This window comes from Protopterus annectens, chromosome 1.part2 (assembly GCF_019279795.1).
Source record: "Protopterus annectens isolate FY-2018-M chromosome 1.part2, PAN1.0, whole genome shotgun sequence".
NCBI classification, from domain to species: domain Eukaryota; kingdom Metazoa; phylum Chordata; order Ceratodontiformes; family Protopteridae; genus Protopterus; species Protopterus annectens.
In genome coordinates, this window is record NC_056727.1 from 289,450,274 (window position 1) to 289,465,171 (window position 14,898).

The following is a 14,898-nucleotide window of genomic DNA, read 5'->3' on the forward strand; positions in this document are numbered from 1 at the left end:
TTTTTTGTCTCAAAGGCAGCTGTACTCATTTCTGTCTCATGTGAGATCTTTTAACCATGAGAAAGTAATTTCACTCACTTTGCACACATCTAGTTGCTTTGTTTAAAATTAAATTTACTTTGTGACATATTGCTGATAACCACATTTCTGTCTTGTATTAATAATTGTGCAACACACATAATTCCGAGCTTTTGGCTCAATGATTTTAAATTTATTAACATAGGCATTTCTACTTTTTCTTACATGTGGTGCCATCATAAAGAACAATTTGAAAGTGTATGGCAGATGTTTATTTCTCAGCTGTCATTACCTTCAAATCTTCTGTCTCTTGACTGCTGTCCTTCCTCTCATCCATCCTCTTGGAATGCAGACAGACTAAACTAAGAACATTATCTAGGTTACTCAACACCTTGCACCTATCATTTGCATGCTCACTTTTGTATGACTAAATCGATTAGCTCACATTTGTAGGAGTGGGGGACATAGTTCTCAATCTCACTTAAGTTCTGATAAGGTATCAAAGCATGCAGAGGCCATTTGTAGAGATAAATTAAGATAATTAGTCCAGCCCTGCTCCCTGAGCCACTAGATAGCTTTTCATTGATGTCGTCCTGAGGCTTATATACAGTAGCTTGGACTGACCTCAAGGCTTAGTATCTTCCTTTCAGAAACAACATGCTAAGTATTTGAGGAAGAAGACTGGGGTGACCTGAGTTACCCTGTTATGAAACTAGTTATTAAGAATTCTGTTTGTGTAGTCTGTTAGGCATCCTGTATCTGCCCCTTCAGTCCCTCAAAGGTCAGTGCCATCTATAAGCACTTGCCTAACTGGGTAAAAGGTATCCCGTAATAAACATCATTCTTCTGTATCTTATGGGGTCTCTTTGGTCAAGCATTGTTTCCAAATATCACAGCGCTTTGCCATGTTGCCTCTGATAAGGAGCCACATCTCCTGCAACCCCCCCCCCCAGTTCACAACCTGAACCGCCATAGTTTACACCCTTGTTTTACTTCAGGTTAGTTATACCCAAAGATACAAAATCACTGGTAGACCAGATACCCTCAGGTGGCCTCCTACCATGGTTCACTGCTATACAAAAATTGGTAGTAGGTTCATAGGCTCTACTAAGCTTATGGCCAAAAGAGACATTTAAGAAGCTCAACCACATCACCCACTACTGGTGGGAAACTAGTAGTGCTTCCCATTAAGTAGACTCTTCGTATGTTCCTGATGAAAATTTGTGATCACCCAGTCATCCAGAGTTGTTTTCAAGGTTACTAGGGAAGGACTGTTCTTGATAAGTAAGGGTAGCCTATTCCAAAAATATGGTATTCTTCAGGTATATGTCACACCATCTGGTCTTGTTGATATGATAGTGTAATTGGGTCTCTAGAGTGGGTATTTGCTTTACACGTGTTGCATCATTTATAGCATGGAAGGCTAAGCAGAGATTAACCCTCAAGAGTCTGTATGACACTGAATGTAGCAACAGAGCTTTTAGTCTGTTAGAGTAACTAAGGGTACTGAGACATGAGATCTTTTGGTGCAGAAACGTTGAGGTCTGCTAAGCTGGTTTAGGTGCTTGGTGAGGTGCATGATGAATGGTGCATTATATTCAATGATGGGTCTAATAAGGGATAAATAAAGTGGTATAACTTTCTTTTCATGTTTTACAACCACTCTGTCACCTTTGCAACCTTTCTCTCACCAAAAGTATGATGCCATTTAAATGGAAACAAGCCATTGTCATACCGATCCCTAAATTTGCCAAACCAGAATATGCAAAATACTTCAGAATGCATTCCTTCATACCAACCTTGGGTAAAATTTTCAAAATTGTAGACTTTATTCAACACACACAGTATTCTGAGAAATGCAGCATACTCTCACCACATAAACATGGTTTCCAGTCAGGATGGAGAAGAACGATTGCCCTGTACACCCTAATTTATATCTTGAAAAATAGACAAAGGTCACTTAAAGGATCATGTTTCATAGACCTTACCAAGGTCTTTAATCTTGTTGATCACATACTTTTGCTAAACTGTCTACTTAACAGCATGAACAAGCCAAGACACCCTTCCTTGATTCAGAGACTTCTTTAGTGACTGCCACTTAAACGTTCTTATTGGAACTACTACTTCTCCTCTTCCACTGTCACTAAAGGTTTCCTCATGGATTAATTCTGCCTCTCCTTCTCTTATTTAGCAACCAACTGCCCTCTTACATTCCTCAAACCTTTATCTTGCATATGGATGACATTCTCATATATACAGAAAGTATTGCCCCTTCCATTGTCAAAACAACTGAAAGATGATCACTTCTTCCTCACTCTTTACTGGCTAAATCTTTTTTTTATTATTATTATTTTATTCCTCTGTAACCTGTTCCATATCTAAAAATGTATTCAGACCTACAGTAACAATTTGAAGAGAGCTGGTTACAGCAGCTTGACTCTCTCACAGGCGCCTGTTAACATTCTCTTATTTCTGGAAATAAACATTTCTCTTCTACCTAGTATACAGTGAATAATGATTTTCCACACTCTGCTGTCCCCAGGTTTTAATATTTTTCCCTTCTGTTATCATTTTGACTAGAGCTTCTCTTTCTTCTGGTATGTCAGCATCTTTACTAGAAACTAAGATAGGTCTTGACTGCTTTCTTATAGCCATTTGGACCATACTCGTGATGTGCCCTCTCAGTTAACAAATCCTGCTGTGGAGCACCAATCCAGTTGCTTGTTTGTAGTGTAACAAAATGAATGCAGTCTGTTCCTTCCAGTTTCTCTGGTACAGCAGAAAATGTTAAGTTTTCTCTGTTTTGTCTTGTAACTGTACTACTGTTTGAAACAGCTCTTCTTGACAGGCTTCATGCTCAACCAGCATTTTCTTCAGTTTAACCTCAGATTTTTGCAGTTTTATCAGTTCATCTGAATTAGCTAGTTAAAACATCTTCTATTGTTCCCAGCCTTCTGTTTGCTTTTATATATTCTTCCAGTGTTTCAGTTATTTTAAACACCTCTGAGTGTATTTGATTTTTTCTTGTAAATTACTGGAAGCCGTGCCTTGTACTAAAGCTAAAACATGAGCCGCCCTTGCTGTGATCACCTGCAAGGTTCTTTCCAACCAGAGGATACATATTTTTTTTACTTCTCTTTTTCTGGTTGATTTTATTTTACTTTCTCCAAATATCTTCTTTTCTGGTATCCTGGCAGTGTAATTACTAGCCATTACCTGAACTTTACACAAATTGTCAGCTTTTACTGGGGTTTTCCCCCACACTTTTTAAGTTTTTCACACTGGAAGGTTCTAATCAGCCTGTTTGTCAGTGTGCAGCCATCCTGGAAGACTGCTTAGTAATTGAATGTTTGACCTCTCCATGTTTCAATCAGAGCTTAAGGATTTCCTTTTTGTATAGTTCAGCCTCACCAAGTATGTTTTTGTCTCATTTGATTAATCATTAATTATTTTAATGATCTTATCTATTTAATTAATTCCTGAACAGAATGTACACGTCTGCATGTCTTGGTCCATTTTTTCCCCATGTCAAAGTTCCAACTCTGTGCATTCTTTTTAACTCTGCGGGTTTTCAAAAATATATGATTCTTAAAACATGACCTTTGTATAAGATGACACCTTTAATCTATGGAATACTTTTGTGACTTCTGGATCTTTATTGCAAAATATGTTTTCTTGTTTATTTTTATTTATTTTTAGGTAAATGTTTCACTTATGAAGCTGAAAGTATTTTGAAGGTAACTTCTGACTTTACTTCATTCAGCTACTGTTGTTTAAGTGAAGCTATTGGGTAATGAATGAATTCTAAGTCCAGAGGACTTAACTTCTTAAATAAAATATAATATATACACAGTGCAATGGAAAAGTATTTGCCCCCTTCCTGATTTCTTATTTTTTTGCATCTTTGTCACACTTAAATGTTTCAGATCATCAACCATATGTACATTTTAGACAAACATAACCCAAGTAAACACAAAATGCAATTTTTAAGTGATGATTTTATTTATTAAGGGAAAAAAAAAAACTATCCAAGCCTACATGGCCCTATGTGAAAAAGTAATTGCCCCCTAAACCTAATAACTGGTTGTGCCACCCTTAGCAGCAACAACTGCAGTCAAGCATTTGCAATAACTGGCAACGAGTCTTTCACATCGCTGTTGAGAAATTGTGGCTCACTCTTCTTTGCAGAATTGTTTTAATTCACCCGTATTGGAGGGTTTCCCAGCAGGAACTGCCTTTTTAAGGTCATGCCACAGCATCTCAATTGGATTCAAGTCCGGACTTTGACTTGGCCACTCCAAAACCGTAATTTTGTTTTTTTTTAAGCCATTCAGAGGTGAACTTGCTGGTGTGTTTTGGATCATTGTCCTGCTGCAGAACCCAATTGCGCTTCAGCTTGAGGTCACGAACTGATGGCCAGACATTCTCCTTTAGGATTTTTTGGTAGAGAGCAGAATTCATGGTTCCATCAATCACAGCAAGTCGCCCAGGTCCAAAAGCAGCCCTAGGCCATCACACTACCACCACCATGTTTGACTGTTGGCATGATGTCCTTTTTCTGAAATGCTGTGTTATTTTTATGCCAGATGTAACGGGACACACACTTCCCAAAAAGTTCAACATTTGTTAAGTCAGTCCACAGAATATTTTCCCAAAAGTCTTGGGGATCATCAAAATGTTTTTTGGCAAAAGGGAGAATGAGCCTTTATGTTCTTTTTGGTCAGCAGTGGTTTTCACCTTGGAACTCTGCCATGCATGCCATTTTTGCCCAGTCTCTTTCTTATGGTTGAGTCATGAACACTGACCTTAACTGAGGCAAGTGAGGCCTGCAGTTCCCTAGATGTTGTTCTAGGTTCTTTTGTGACCTCTTGGATGAGTTGTTGCTGCGCTTTTGGGGTAATTGTTGTAGGCCGTCCACTCATGGGAAGGTTCACCACTGTTCCATGTTTTCTCCATTTGTGGATAATGGCTCTCACTGTGGTTCGCTGGAGTCCCAAAGCTTTAGAAATGGCTTTGTATCATTTTCCAGACTGATAGATGTAAATGACTTTGTTTCTCATCTGTTCTGGAATTTCTGTAGATCGTGGTATGATGTCTTCCTTTTTGGGATCTTTTGACCTACTTCATTTTGTCTGACAGGTTCTGTTTAAGTGATCTCTTGATTCAACAGGTCTGGCAGTAACCAGGCCTGGGTGTGGCTAGTGAAACTGAACTCAGCTTTCCCAAAAATGTGATTAACCACAGTTACTTCATGATTTAACAAGGGGGGCAATTACTTTTTCACACCGGACCATGTAGGTTTGGATAGTTTTTTTCTGTAATAAAATCATCACTTAAAAACTGCATTTTGTGTTTATTTGGGTTATCTTTGTCTAATTTAAATTTGTTTGATGATCTGAAACATTTAAGTGCGACAAACATGCAAAGAAATAAGTCAGGAACGGGGCAAATACTTTTTCATTGCACTATAGCTATCTATATATATATATATATATATATATATATATATATATATATATATATATATATATATATAGGGGTCTACTACTAATTACCGACACGACGATTCCCCGACGGAAAACTCCCCTACGCCAGATGACCGACATCACACAAACCCGACAACGCAAAACACCGAACACCATTACACCGAACACCATTACACCGACACGGAACGTAAACAACACGCGACACTACATAGCATACACACTAGCCCTGACCCAAACCCTAACCCTAAGGTCCGACACTATCGCACACTTCACCTACCTGCACCCTAACCCTAACTCACTTAACCCACCCCTAGCCCAAGCTCCGACACTAACGCACACATCACCTACCTGCACCCTAACCCTAACTCACTTAACCCACCCCTAGCCCAAGCTCCGACACTAACGCACACATCACCTACCTGCACCCTAACCCTAACTCACTTAACCCGTCCCTAAACTACAGTCCCTCACTAGCACACACTTACCTTACCCGAACCATACCTCCGACCACGAACACACACTCACCTTTCCCACAGCCTAACCCGACATCCCACAATCTCGAGCACTTACCTGACCGCTCCTAACTCCGTCACCATCGCACACTTACCGCGTCGCGATCGCACATTCCCTTGTCGGTCTTTCCGCTGTCGGCAAATCACCCTGTCGGTACACTTACCTGTCGGTCATCTGGCGTCGGTGAGTTTTCCGTCGGGGAATCGTCGTTTCGGGCATTAGTAGTAGACCCATATATATATATATATATATATATATATATATATATATATATATATATGTAGATATATATAGATATATATATATTTTTTTTTCTTTCCCCTTCTTAATATGCTTCTTTGAAAATATCTTAATCCATTTCTCTTTTACACTACATGTTTGATTTTGCTTTCAATTATGTTTCCACAAAATCTTTCTCTCTCTTTTTTTTTTTTTTCATTTTTTAGAATTCCTGATAGGTGACTAAAACGACTTACCTGACATCTTCTTGTAGGTGAGTCCACGCCTTCCATGTCTGCATATGGTGTGCTTAATTTTAAGTAAATTCTTAAAAATAAAAGTTGAAAGGTTGGCAAGCACTAAAGCTACAGTTTTATAGTTTACACATTTTAGAGGGAAAAGTCCATATCATGGGAAACTTGATGCTTACCATTTCAGGTTCTTAAGAATGGCATAGCGCATCTGATGACATTTTTTTTCATGTTTTTTTTTTCATATCAGATGCATTTTTCCTGAAACTATGGGCTTGGATATAGACACTTATTCAAGACGGAGGGAGTTTTAAGCATGCAGGAATCAACTTTTGTGAATCACAGATTGTAATTTTGTTGGTGAAGTTGAAGTGGCATTTTTGTCACACGAATTGAGCTCTTACATTGATGAATACCCACACATGAAGAGGCAAACACAAAAGGAATTTAATTATGGAAGAAGTGAAGAAATATGGTGAATGCATATAAGAATTGTACTGTGTACTAGATTTCAGTTTAGAGTAGCTTTTGAATGGCATATTATGGCAGCTTTTTCATGATTAAAGCATACATTTTACTGATTCACCAGAAATGTTGCTATAAAATTATCCACATTTGCTAAATAGATCTGTATTAACACCTAAGAACATAATTACAGTGCCATAATTTGAAATGTATGGAGAACTATATAGTCATATGTAAGTGCTCAAAGAACAATTCCTGCTATTTGTCAAGTTTAACTACTTGTTGCAGTTGGCCATCTGTTGTTGCACATTATTTCATTACTATATATCTCACATCTTTTAACCATAGTGATGATTTACTCTATAACACTGGATCAGACAGTGCATTTCTACTAGTCTGTTTTGAATTGTACTCATTGTGACACCCTTGTACTGCTTTCCTCTATCCTACCTCTTTAGCTGAATTCCACCAACTTGAAGAGCACTCATAATGTATTCTCTCTTTTATAGTTTCATAGGTAAGTACTACACTAGCTGCCCTTGTGGGCCATTTTAAGTCTTGTCAGTTTTCTCTTCCAAAGATGAGAAGCAAACCCTGTACCTTGTCTATGAGGTGAACACCTTTGCCAGTATACCAACTTCCCAGCCTTTTATCTCCTTTATTATAGCATATACCCACCTATCTTTTAGCTGACCTTATTTTGTTAGTGCAAGTAAAAGTGCAATCATGGCGGGGGATTTACTTGATATGAAGTAGCATTTGAAATATGTAATAGATTGTATGTGTCTGTGGGTTGCTGAGCATTTTTTCTGTATCGAACATTAAAATTTGTGCATTTTTTTATCTCACAGGAAGTTGATAGAAGAAATGGAAGAAAAACAAAGATCAGAAAAGGCTGTATTGGAAAAAATGCAACAAGAGGTTGAGTTCCAGCGCAGAGAGACAGAAGTAGTACAGCTGAGGATTAGAAAACAAGAAGAAAGTCTAAAACAGCGTAATTTAGACATTGAAAGCAAATTAAAAGATTTACAAGCAGAGAAAGAAAAGTTTGAAGAAGAACGCTTGAAAGAACAACAAGAAACAGAACTGCTGAAGAAGCATGAAGAGGAAACATTGGTACATGTTAAAGAAGAGCTTGCAAGACTACAGGAACTTAACTGTAAAGAGAGGACTGAAAAAATGGAGATCTACAGAGAATTGGAAAGGCTGAAACAAGAAAAAGACAAACAGTACATCAAATTGGAACTAGAGAAAAAGAGACTTGAAGAACAAGAGAGAGAACAACTCATTTTAGTGTCGCGTCTTGAAGACCAGCTTCGGCAAAAGCAAGAAATGATCAAGTTATTCAAGAATGAAGATGTTCAAAGAATTGAGGAAGAAAAAATTATGCTTGAAGAGATCAGGGAGGCTCTTCTGAAAGCCAAAGAAGCAAGATCTGAAGGAGATGAAGATCATGAAGATGTTCAGGTAGCTCAACAAAAATATGTTAATTTTAAAAAGCAGCAGTTAGAACGGTTGTTCTGTAAGGAAGCAGACTTGTACCAAGAGAAAGAACTTCTTGAACTAGAAATAAGAAACGAATGTGAAGCAGTTAGTCATCTTCAACTTGAGCAAGGGAAACAGATGAAAGTTCTTAAGGAAAATGAAGAAAAAGGTACCTTAGATTCTGCTGAAGCAGCTCAGGTTTCTGAAAAATTAAGAAATGCTGAAAACAGGTTACATCACAAAGAACGCCAGCTTCATTACCTAGTTAATCAGCATCTACCAACACTGTCAGAAGAGAAACAAAGAGCAGCTGAGATTCTGGAAAGAGGTTTATTGGGTTTAGACAATACACTCTATGAAACTGAGAAAGAAATTGAGGAAAAACAAGAACAGCTTGCACACTACAGAGCCAGCGCTGACCAGCTGCAGCAGCTCCAGGCTACTTATGAATTCACTGCCAATATTGCACGACAAGAAGAAAAAGTTCGCCAGAAGGAGAAGGAAATTCTGGAGTCTCAAGTAAAACAACAGAGAGAGGCTTTGGAGCAGGCTGTAGCTAAATTAGAAAGGAGACAACGTCAGTCCACGCTTGACTTAGAAATTGAGGCTCAAAAGCAAAAACTTGCAACTCTAAATGCCATTGAACAAAGTGAGTTACAGGTCAGCATTGCAGCAGAACAGAAGGCTGTAGAGCAAGATCGTAAAAGGTAAGCTTATCTTGTTTTCAGATAATTTAAGACTTCTAGAAAACCTTGATTATTATTCTTTTTGGTTGTGTTTTCTTAATAGTCTTTATCAGGTTAAAATTGCTGTTTAAATGTTAATATAACAGAATGATTAACTTTTAGTTTTAACTGGTATCTGTTGAAATGATAGTAAAAGGTATGAATAGATGATAGCTTCTCCACATCATTAAAATATTTAAGTTTAATCCAAACAGTGCATGGATTTTGGATTTCATAAGACTTAATTAAAAAAGACTGTATGCATATAACTTGAAAAAATTACTAAATCTCCTTGTGGTAACATCATTTTCTTTAATAGAATGGGATATTTATTTTATTTGTATTTGCTCTCTGGGACAGAGCACTGGTCTCCATGGACTTTGTTCACTCTTAGCCCAGGAGTGGTGTCTAGTTAAGTGATTTGCTCAGAGTACATAACTTTTTTGAAGAACGGTTATCCATCTTATGCCTAAATTTACCTCCAGTGAGGTTCTGTACAATCATCATGCTGGAGAGCATATGATGAAACAGACCATCATGTTCACTTAGTTGACTTCTTCACACAAGAGCTGTGTCAAAAGTTTAACATCAGTTTACAGAAAAAAAAATGTGTACCAGTCTAAATTGTCTGTTTTCAAATGTGATCCAAGATAGTACATTACTAAAAGTAAATATACAGCAAAACAGAGAAACATTGTCTTTTCATTCCAAGTCTTACTGCACGTGTACTAATAATAGTGCAATGCGTAATATTTGATTTTCTTTATACAACATTTTCTCTTAATGTGTTGGAACTGTCAAATGCTGTAATTGGTGGCTTTTGACATTGGAGAGAGTATGGAGGATAGTAGGAGTGGTGAATAATCAGGATCCTGGTAACTTTTTTTTTCAGTAGGGACGTGAAACAAATAAATGTTAGTTTGATTTCTTTGAAAAGGTTTGAGTATATTCCAGTGGCTAGATCTATTGGTAGGGAATTCTGGAACAGCTGTATGATGTTTGTGGTGGGAGAGGCTGAAGTATATATATTTTTCTAAACTGAAGCATTAAGAGGTGTGTGGGCTAATCAGGAAAAAGACTTTAAAAAAAGAAAATTTAAATCATCATACTTGTGAGCTGTGTAATTCTGTCTGTGTCAGAAACCTAACTTAGTCTGGCTAGTGTTTGAGAATGATCATGTCTAACAGGCAGGTACATTTATTATCTCAAACATATTTACATAATTTCCAGTGTGGATGCATTTGTGCATGGGAGAATGTAGCCAGTGGATGACCACACTCAAAGTGAAGACTAAGAATACCACAGCTTGCAGCCTTTATGGCTTCTTGGGTCCACAGCCTAAATGTTGTAGTTCTCAGTATATTGTTTAATGTAGATATTAGAATGTGTAAACATGAAATAAGTTTGGACTCAAATCAGATGTAGACATGCTTAACTCTAGGTGGAGTTTCATTAGGGTTTTGTTCACAAATGAAGTGTAGCAGGTTCACAGAACAGATGAAGCTGAAGCAGCAGGATATGGTTTTAAATGATATTAAGATTTCACTGCTTCAAGGTAATACATTTTTTTTAGCTGTAAGGTCTTTTGATAACCGTCTGCTTGTTTGTCTGAATAATTATTGGAGCAGAATTATATCAACTACATGAAGCATGACTTATGAGTTTTGGTAGGCTTGTGGTTATGATGTTTAGAAATAAGATGAATAAGGGTCTTAAGATGGACCTCTCTTGACAGAGGTCTGCAAGGGAATAGGAGAAAAATTGGGTACTTCAGCCCTACTCAAATGACTTGATATATAGTTAAGGACTTAATAAATGACAAAAGAAGGGAGCTGATTCTAATTTGTTAAGGTGGTAGCCACAGATCAAGAAAACCGTCCTGAAGAGGTCCTTATCTCTGGGGTTATTCTGAAATCTCAGTGAAACTGTGGGAGACATTAATAGTCTGTGTCTATTAAGACAGTGGCCTGAGTGGTTATGACTAGAGCTCTGAGCATTTTCAGGAATGGGGAGATATTCATTAATCTAGATGTTTTATTCTTTTTTACTTTTTAAGTGACCTTTGTTCAAAAGAAAAATAAAACAGATCATAGAAACAAGTTACACTGTACAGTTCTTGTGTGTTCTTCTTGCATGGCACACTGTAATACTACCTATGTGGTGCACCGTTCACCTGCATCTCCCCCTCCATTAATGCAAACAGTTTTGCCTATGACCAAGGTTTGCAATTTCTGGAGCCACAAAAACCCCTCTGTTAATGTTTAAAATCCCTTGGAACCACAAAAATGTCTCTTATTGTTTAAAATCCTTTACGTTCATTTGCTCTTCAATCTTTATTATCTTAAAGCACCATTTAATATTTCTAATCACCTTTCAGTACTTCAGGCCTCACACACGTAATATCCCTTATACTAAACCCATTTTCAATAAACTATTTACAAACACCCCCTTTTTATAACTTTCCCATCCCAGCTGCAGCAGACAGATTAATTATATAGTTCTGTTTTCACTAACATTCTTCTCCCTCAGCCATCTGTCCTACTTCCTTCAGAACTTTTCCATTTTCTTTCTCTGTATTTCCATCTCTGCCTTTATCAATATATTTCTTACCATTTCTTCCATTTCCAACCCTTTTGGTTCCTCTTCTTTTGTCTATTTCACTGTAATCATTTTTTCCTCACAGTCATTATGAGACCCATTTTTTTCACTTTTGACCCTTTGGGATCCCTTGTTTATACTCTAGCAGGAATTCCTGTTTGAAAAACCTTCCATGGCCCATCTTTTTATTTCTTTAAAGTTCCTCCAGCTTGAACAGGACATTATCTAGCCTTTTGCAACTGTAGAACGTACGTGTGCAAGTCCTTTTTCCTCCCTTACACCTCTAACATAAGCTGTCTTCTGCTGGATACATTTTAGCTATCCTGACTGGGTTATAGACGTGTTTATGTATATTCTTCCATGTGAAAATTCTAAATGTATAGGCTTTAGTGATAAATTTGGGTAGCTTTATTATCTCTTACCATTCCTCTTCCAGTATTGGTGTTTCTTTTTCCCAAGAATTGTTCAATTCATTGATTTCCTCCTTATTTTTCCTTTTCCTATCCATGTCTTTCCTATCCTTATCAACTTCCCCATCTTTTTCCCCTCAGTCCTTTGCGTTTTTGTTTCCTGTGTATGCAGTGAAGCTCTTGGATTGATCTCACTGATCTTCCAGCTCCTTCCATACTTTTTTGATGCATTGATATTCCCATTGTGTGGCCTAATGGTTAGTGTTTGCCTTACAAACACAACGTGCGGGGTTTGAGTCTCACAAGGGATAATTGGCTAGCCTTAAAAATGGCTCGCAAGGGCAGTTCGCCTAGTACGAACCTATGAACCATTGTAAATTCCTAACCAGATGAAGCTCCTTTTGCAACTCTCCCTGAGTTTTTAACCCAGTATTTAACCCAATTTTGCATTCTCCCCATCTCCAAGTTGCTGTTTTATTTTTTTTTTTTGTGTTTCCTTTTTTATTCTTGTTGGGATTATCCTCCTTTTCTATTCATTCCCTACAGCTTCCCATAAACTTTGTTAAATTTCTTGGTACTTAAGTATTATCGCAACCAGATTTTCGTGGTTGCAGTATTACGCTTGTTGGCCCAAAAAAACGATTGAGGGAGTAAGGGTACGGTTCAATGTGATGGTTTCTGTTGGGAATAACCTTGTTTGTCTGAAATTCGCAACCTAAATGTAAGCGGAAATGTGAATCTTGCTTTGCATGCAACCTTTGTCATATCTGCTTGCTGTTCAAGTCCTGCATGGTAATGCTTCACATTCTGGCAGCTAAGAAGGCCGCACTCATTTTATTAATCTTTAGCACATTGTGATTATTTTTACAGCCCATGCAAAGGAAATAATTAGTTTGGATGGTAGAGGTAAGAAACTGAGACCTCTTGTCCATGTGTACATAAATATATCGCGTACATAGCTGTACACTTTCAGATTAGTCATAACAGAAAGTGTAGTGTAAGAGAAGGCAAAAGTTGCTGTGCTGTTTTTCAAAAATGGTTAACAAAACAACAAGGTTTTGTTTATTTGTAGTGGGAAACATGTGCCCAGTTCATTTGTGTTAGCTTGCATTTTGTCAAGGATTTGAGGTGCTGAAGAGTTTACACTCCCCTTCATAGGTTAGCAGACATCGCTTTTCCTGCCACGAAAAAAGGAACGTTCAGCGGGCAGACTTGCAATAACCGACATGCTGGCAGTCAAGTGCATAAAGAAACAGCCACAGTATGGTTTTTTTTTTTACTTTTCAGTGACAACACTCCCAAAAACAACCAGAACTGTTAAAGAGAAAACAGTATTTAACATTTTGAAAACATGAACACACATATTGCCTGATCGTCAACCAGCCAGTATTCCCATCAAAAATCTGGTTGCGATAATACGTACGTACCAATTTCTTTTAAATTTGTTTTGACCATGCTAACGTCAGACTCTCCATTTCATAAGTACGTCTAATATATCCTTAACTTCCTTTATTCTTTGTTCCTTCCGCATAATCATGTGTTGTCTTTAAGCCCTGTAATCAGTCTTCATTAACCTCAAAACATTTGCTATAATATGTGCCAGCAGGTTCTCCTTAATATATGAAATCCCTATGTTGCTTCTTTCTGGTGCTGCTGTAATCCACTCCCATACTATCCTAGGCTTCTTCCCATCCCAGATGTAGTCTTTACATAGCAGTTTCATTTTCATCAACGAAATAGATCTTGGTAAGTCCCATAAAATATGCCCTTGATATATAAATTGTGGGATTATACACGTGTAACACTTGAATCCTTCGATTTCTTTTCTGTCCAACTTCCTCATTTTTCATCTCTCGCTCTCTCTTTTCCTTCACATTTGAATATGTATACCTTCATAACTAACTCTAGTAGATTTCTTCCTGTTCTCGCCCCTGAGTGTATGATCTCTTACCCTACCATATTTATTTTTTCATCCATACTTCTGTATTTGGTTCCATTAATCAATACCACTTGTTTTTTCATTATTTACCTTGTATATGGACTCTTTCAAAAAAAAAAACTCCAGGCATCTGTCTCCGTGAGGCCCTTATGTAGGATGTCCACATCATTTGAGGACATGACTATGGCTCCTAGTTAGCAGTCATCTGCGAACTTCATTAGCCAGAGGCCTTCTGTGTTAGCCTGTACTTCAGAGAAGTTGATACCAAACAGGAAAGGTCCCAGGATGGAACCCTGTGGTACTCCACTTGTCACTGCTTTGAGGTCAGATTTGGAGCCTGCAACTTTTACAGTGTGGGTTCTGTCAGTGAGCCAGTTGGCAACCCATCTTGTGACGTAAGGATTTATACCTAGTTTAGTGAGTTTAGCTATAATTAGAGAATGGGGGATGGTGTCAAAATCCTTGGCGAGGTCAAGATAGGCTGTGTGAACCATCTTACCCTCATCCACGGCTTTGGTGACTGCCTCAAAGAAGTCGATCAGGTTCAGGAGGCATGATCTGCCTTTCACAAACCCGAACTGGGTGTGGTCCAGAGTTTGGAGGTTACCAATGTCTTTGTTTATGAGTTCCATGATGATACGTTCCATGGCCTTGCAGACCAGGCTCGTCAGGCTAATAGTTCCCGGGATCAGTGGTGGCTCCCCCTTTGTGGAGTGGGATAACTGCTGCTATGCGCCGTTCAGTGGGCACAAAGCCTGATGCGAGGCTATTATTGAACATGGTGCTTAA

General features: G+C 38.0%; 1 protein-coding gene across 1 annotated transcript in view; it reads left to right on the forward strand.

Moving 5' to 3' along the window:
* The window catches only part of KIF16B (kinesin family member 16B), a 3,706,250-nt gene that overhangs the window by 2,215,099 nt on the left and 1,476,253 nt on the right, over nt 1–14,898 (forward strand). Inside the window, exon 19 of the mRNA XM_044056090.1 lies at nt 7,804–9,144. Coding sequence (XP_043912025.1) covers nt 7,804–9,144 — 1,341 coding nt within the window. The remainder of the gene's footprint in view (nt 1–7,803; nt 9,145–14,898) is intronic.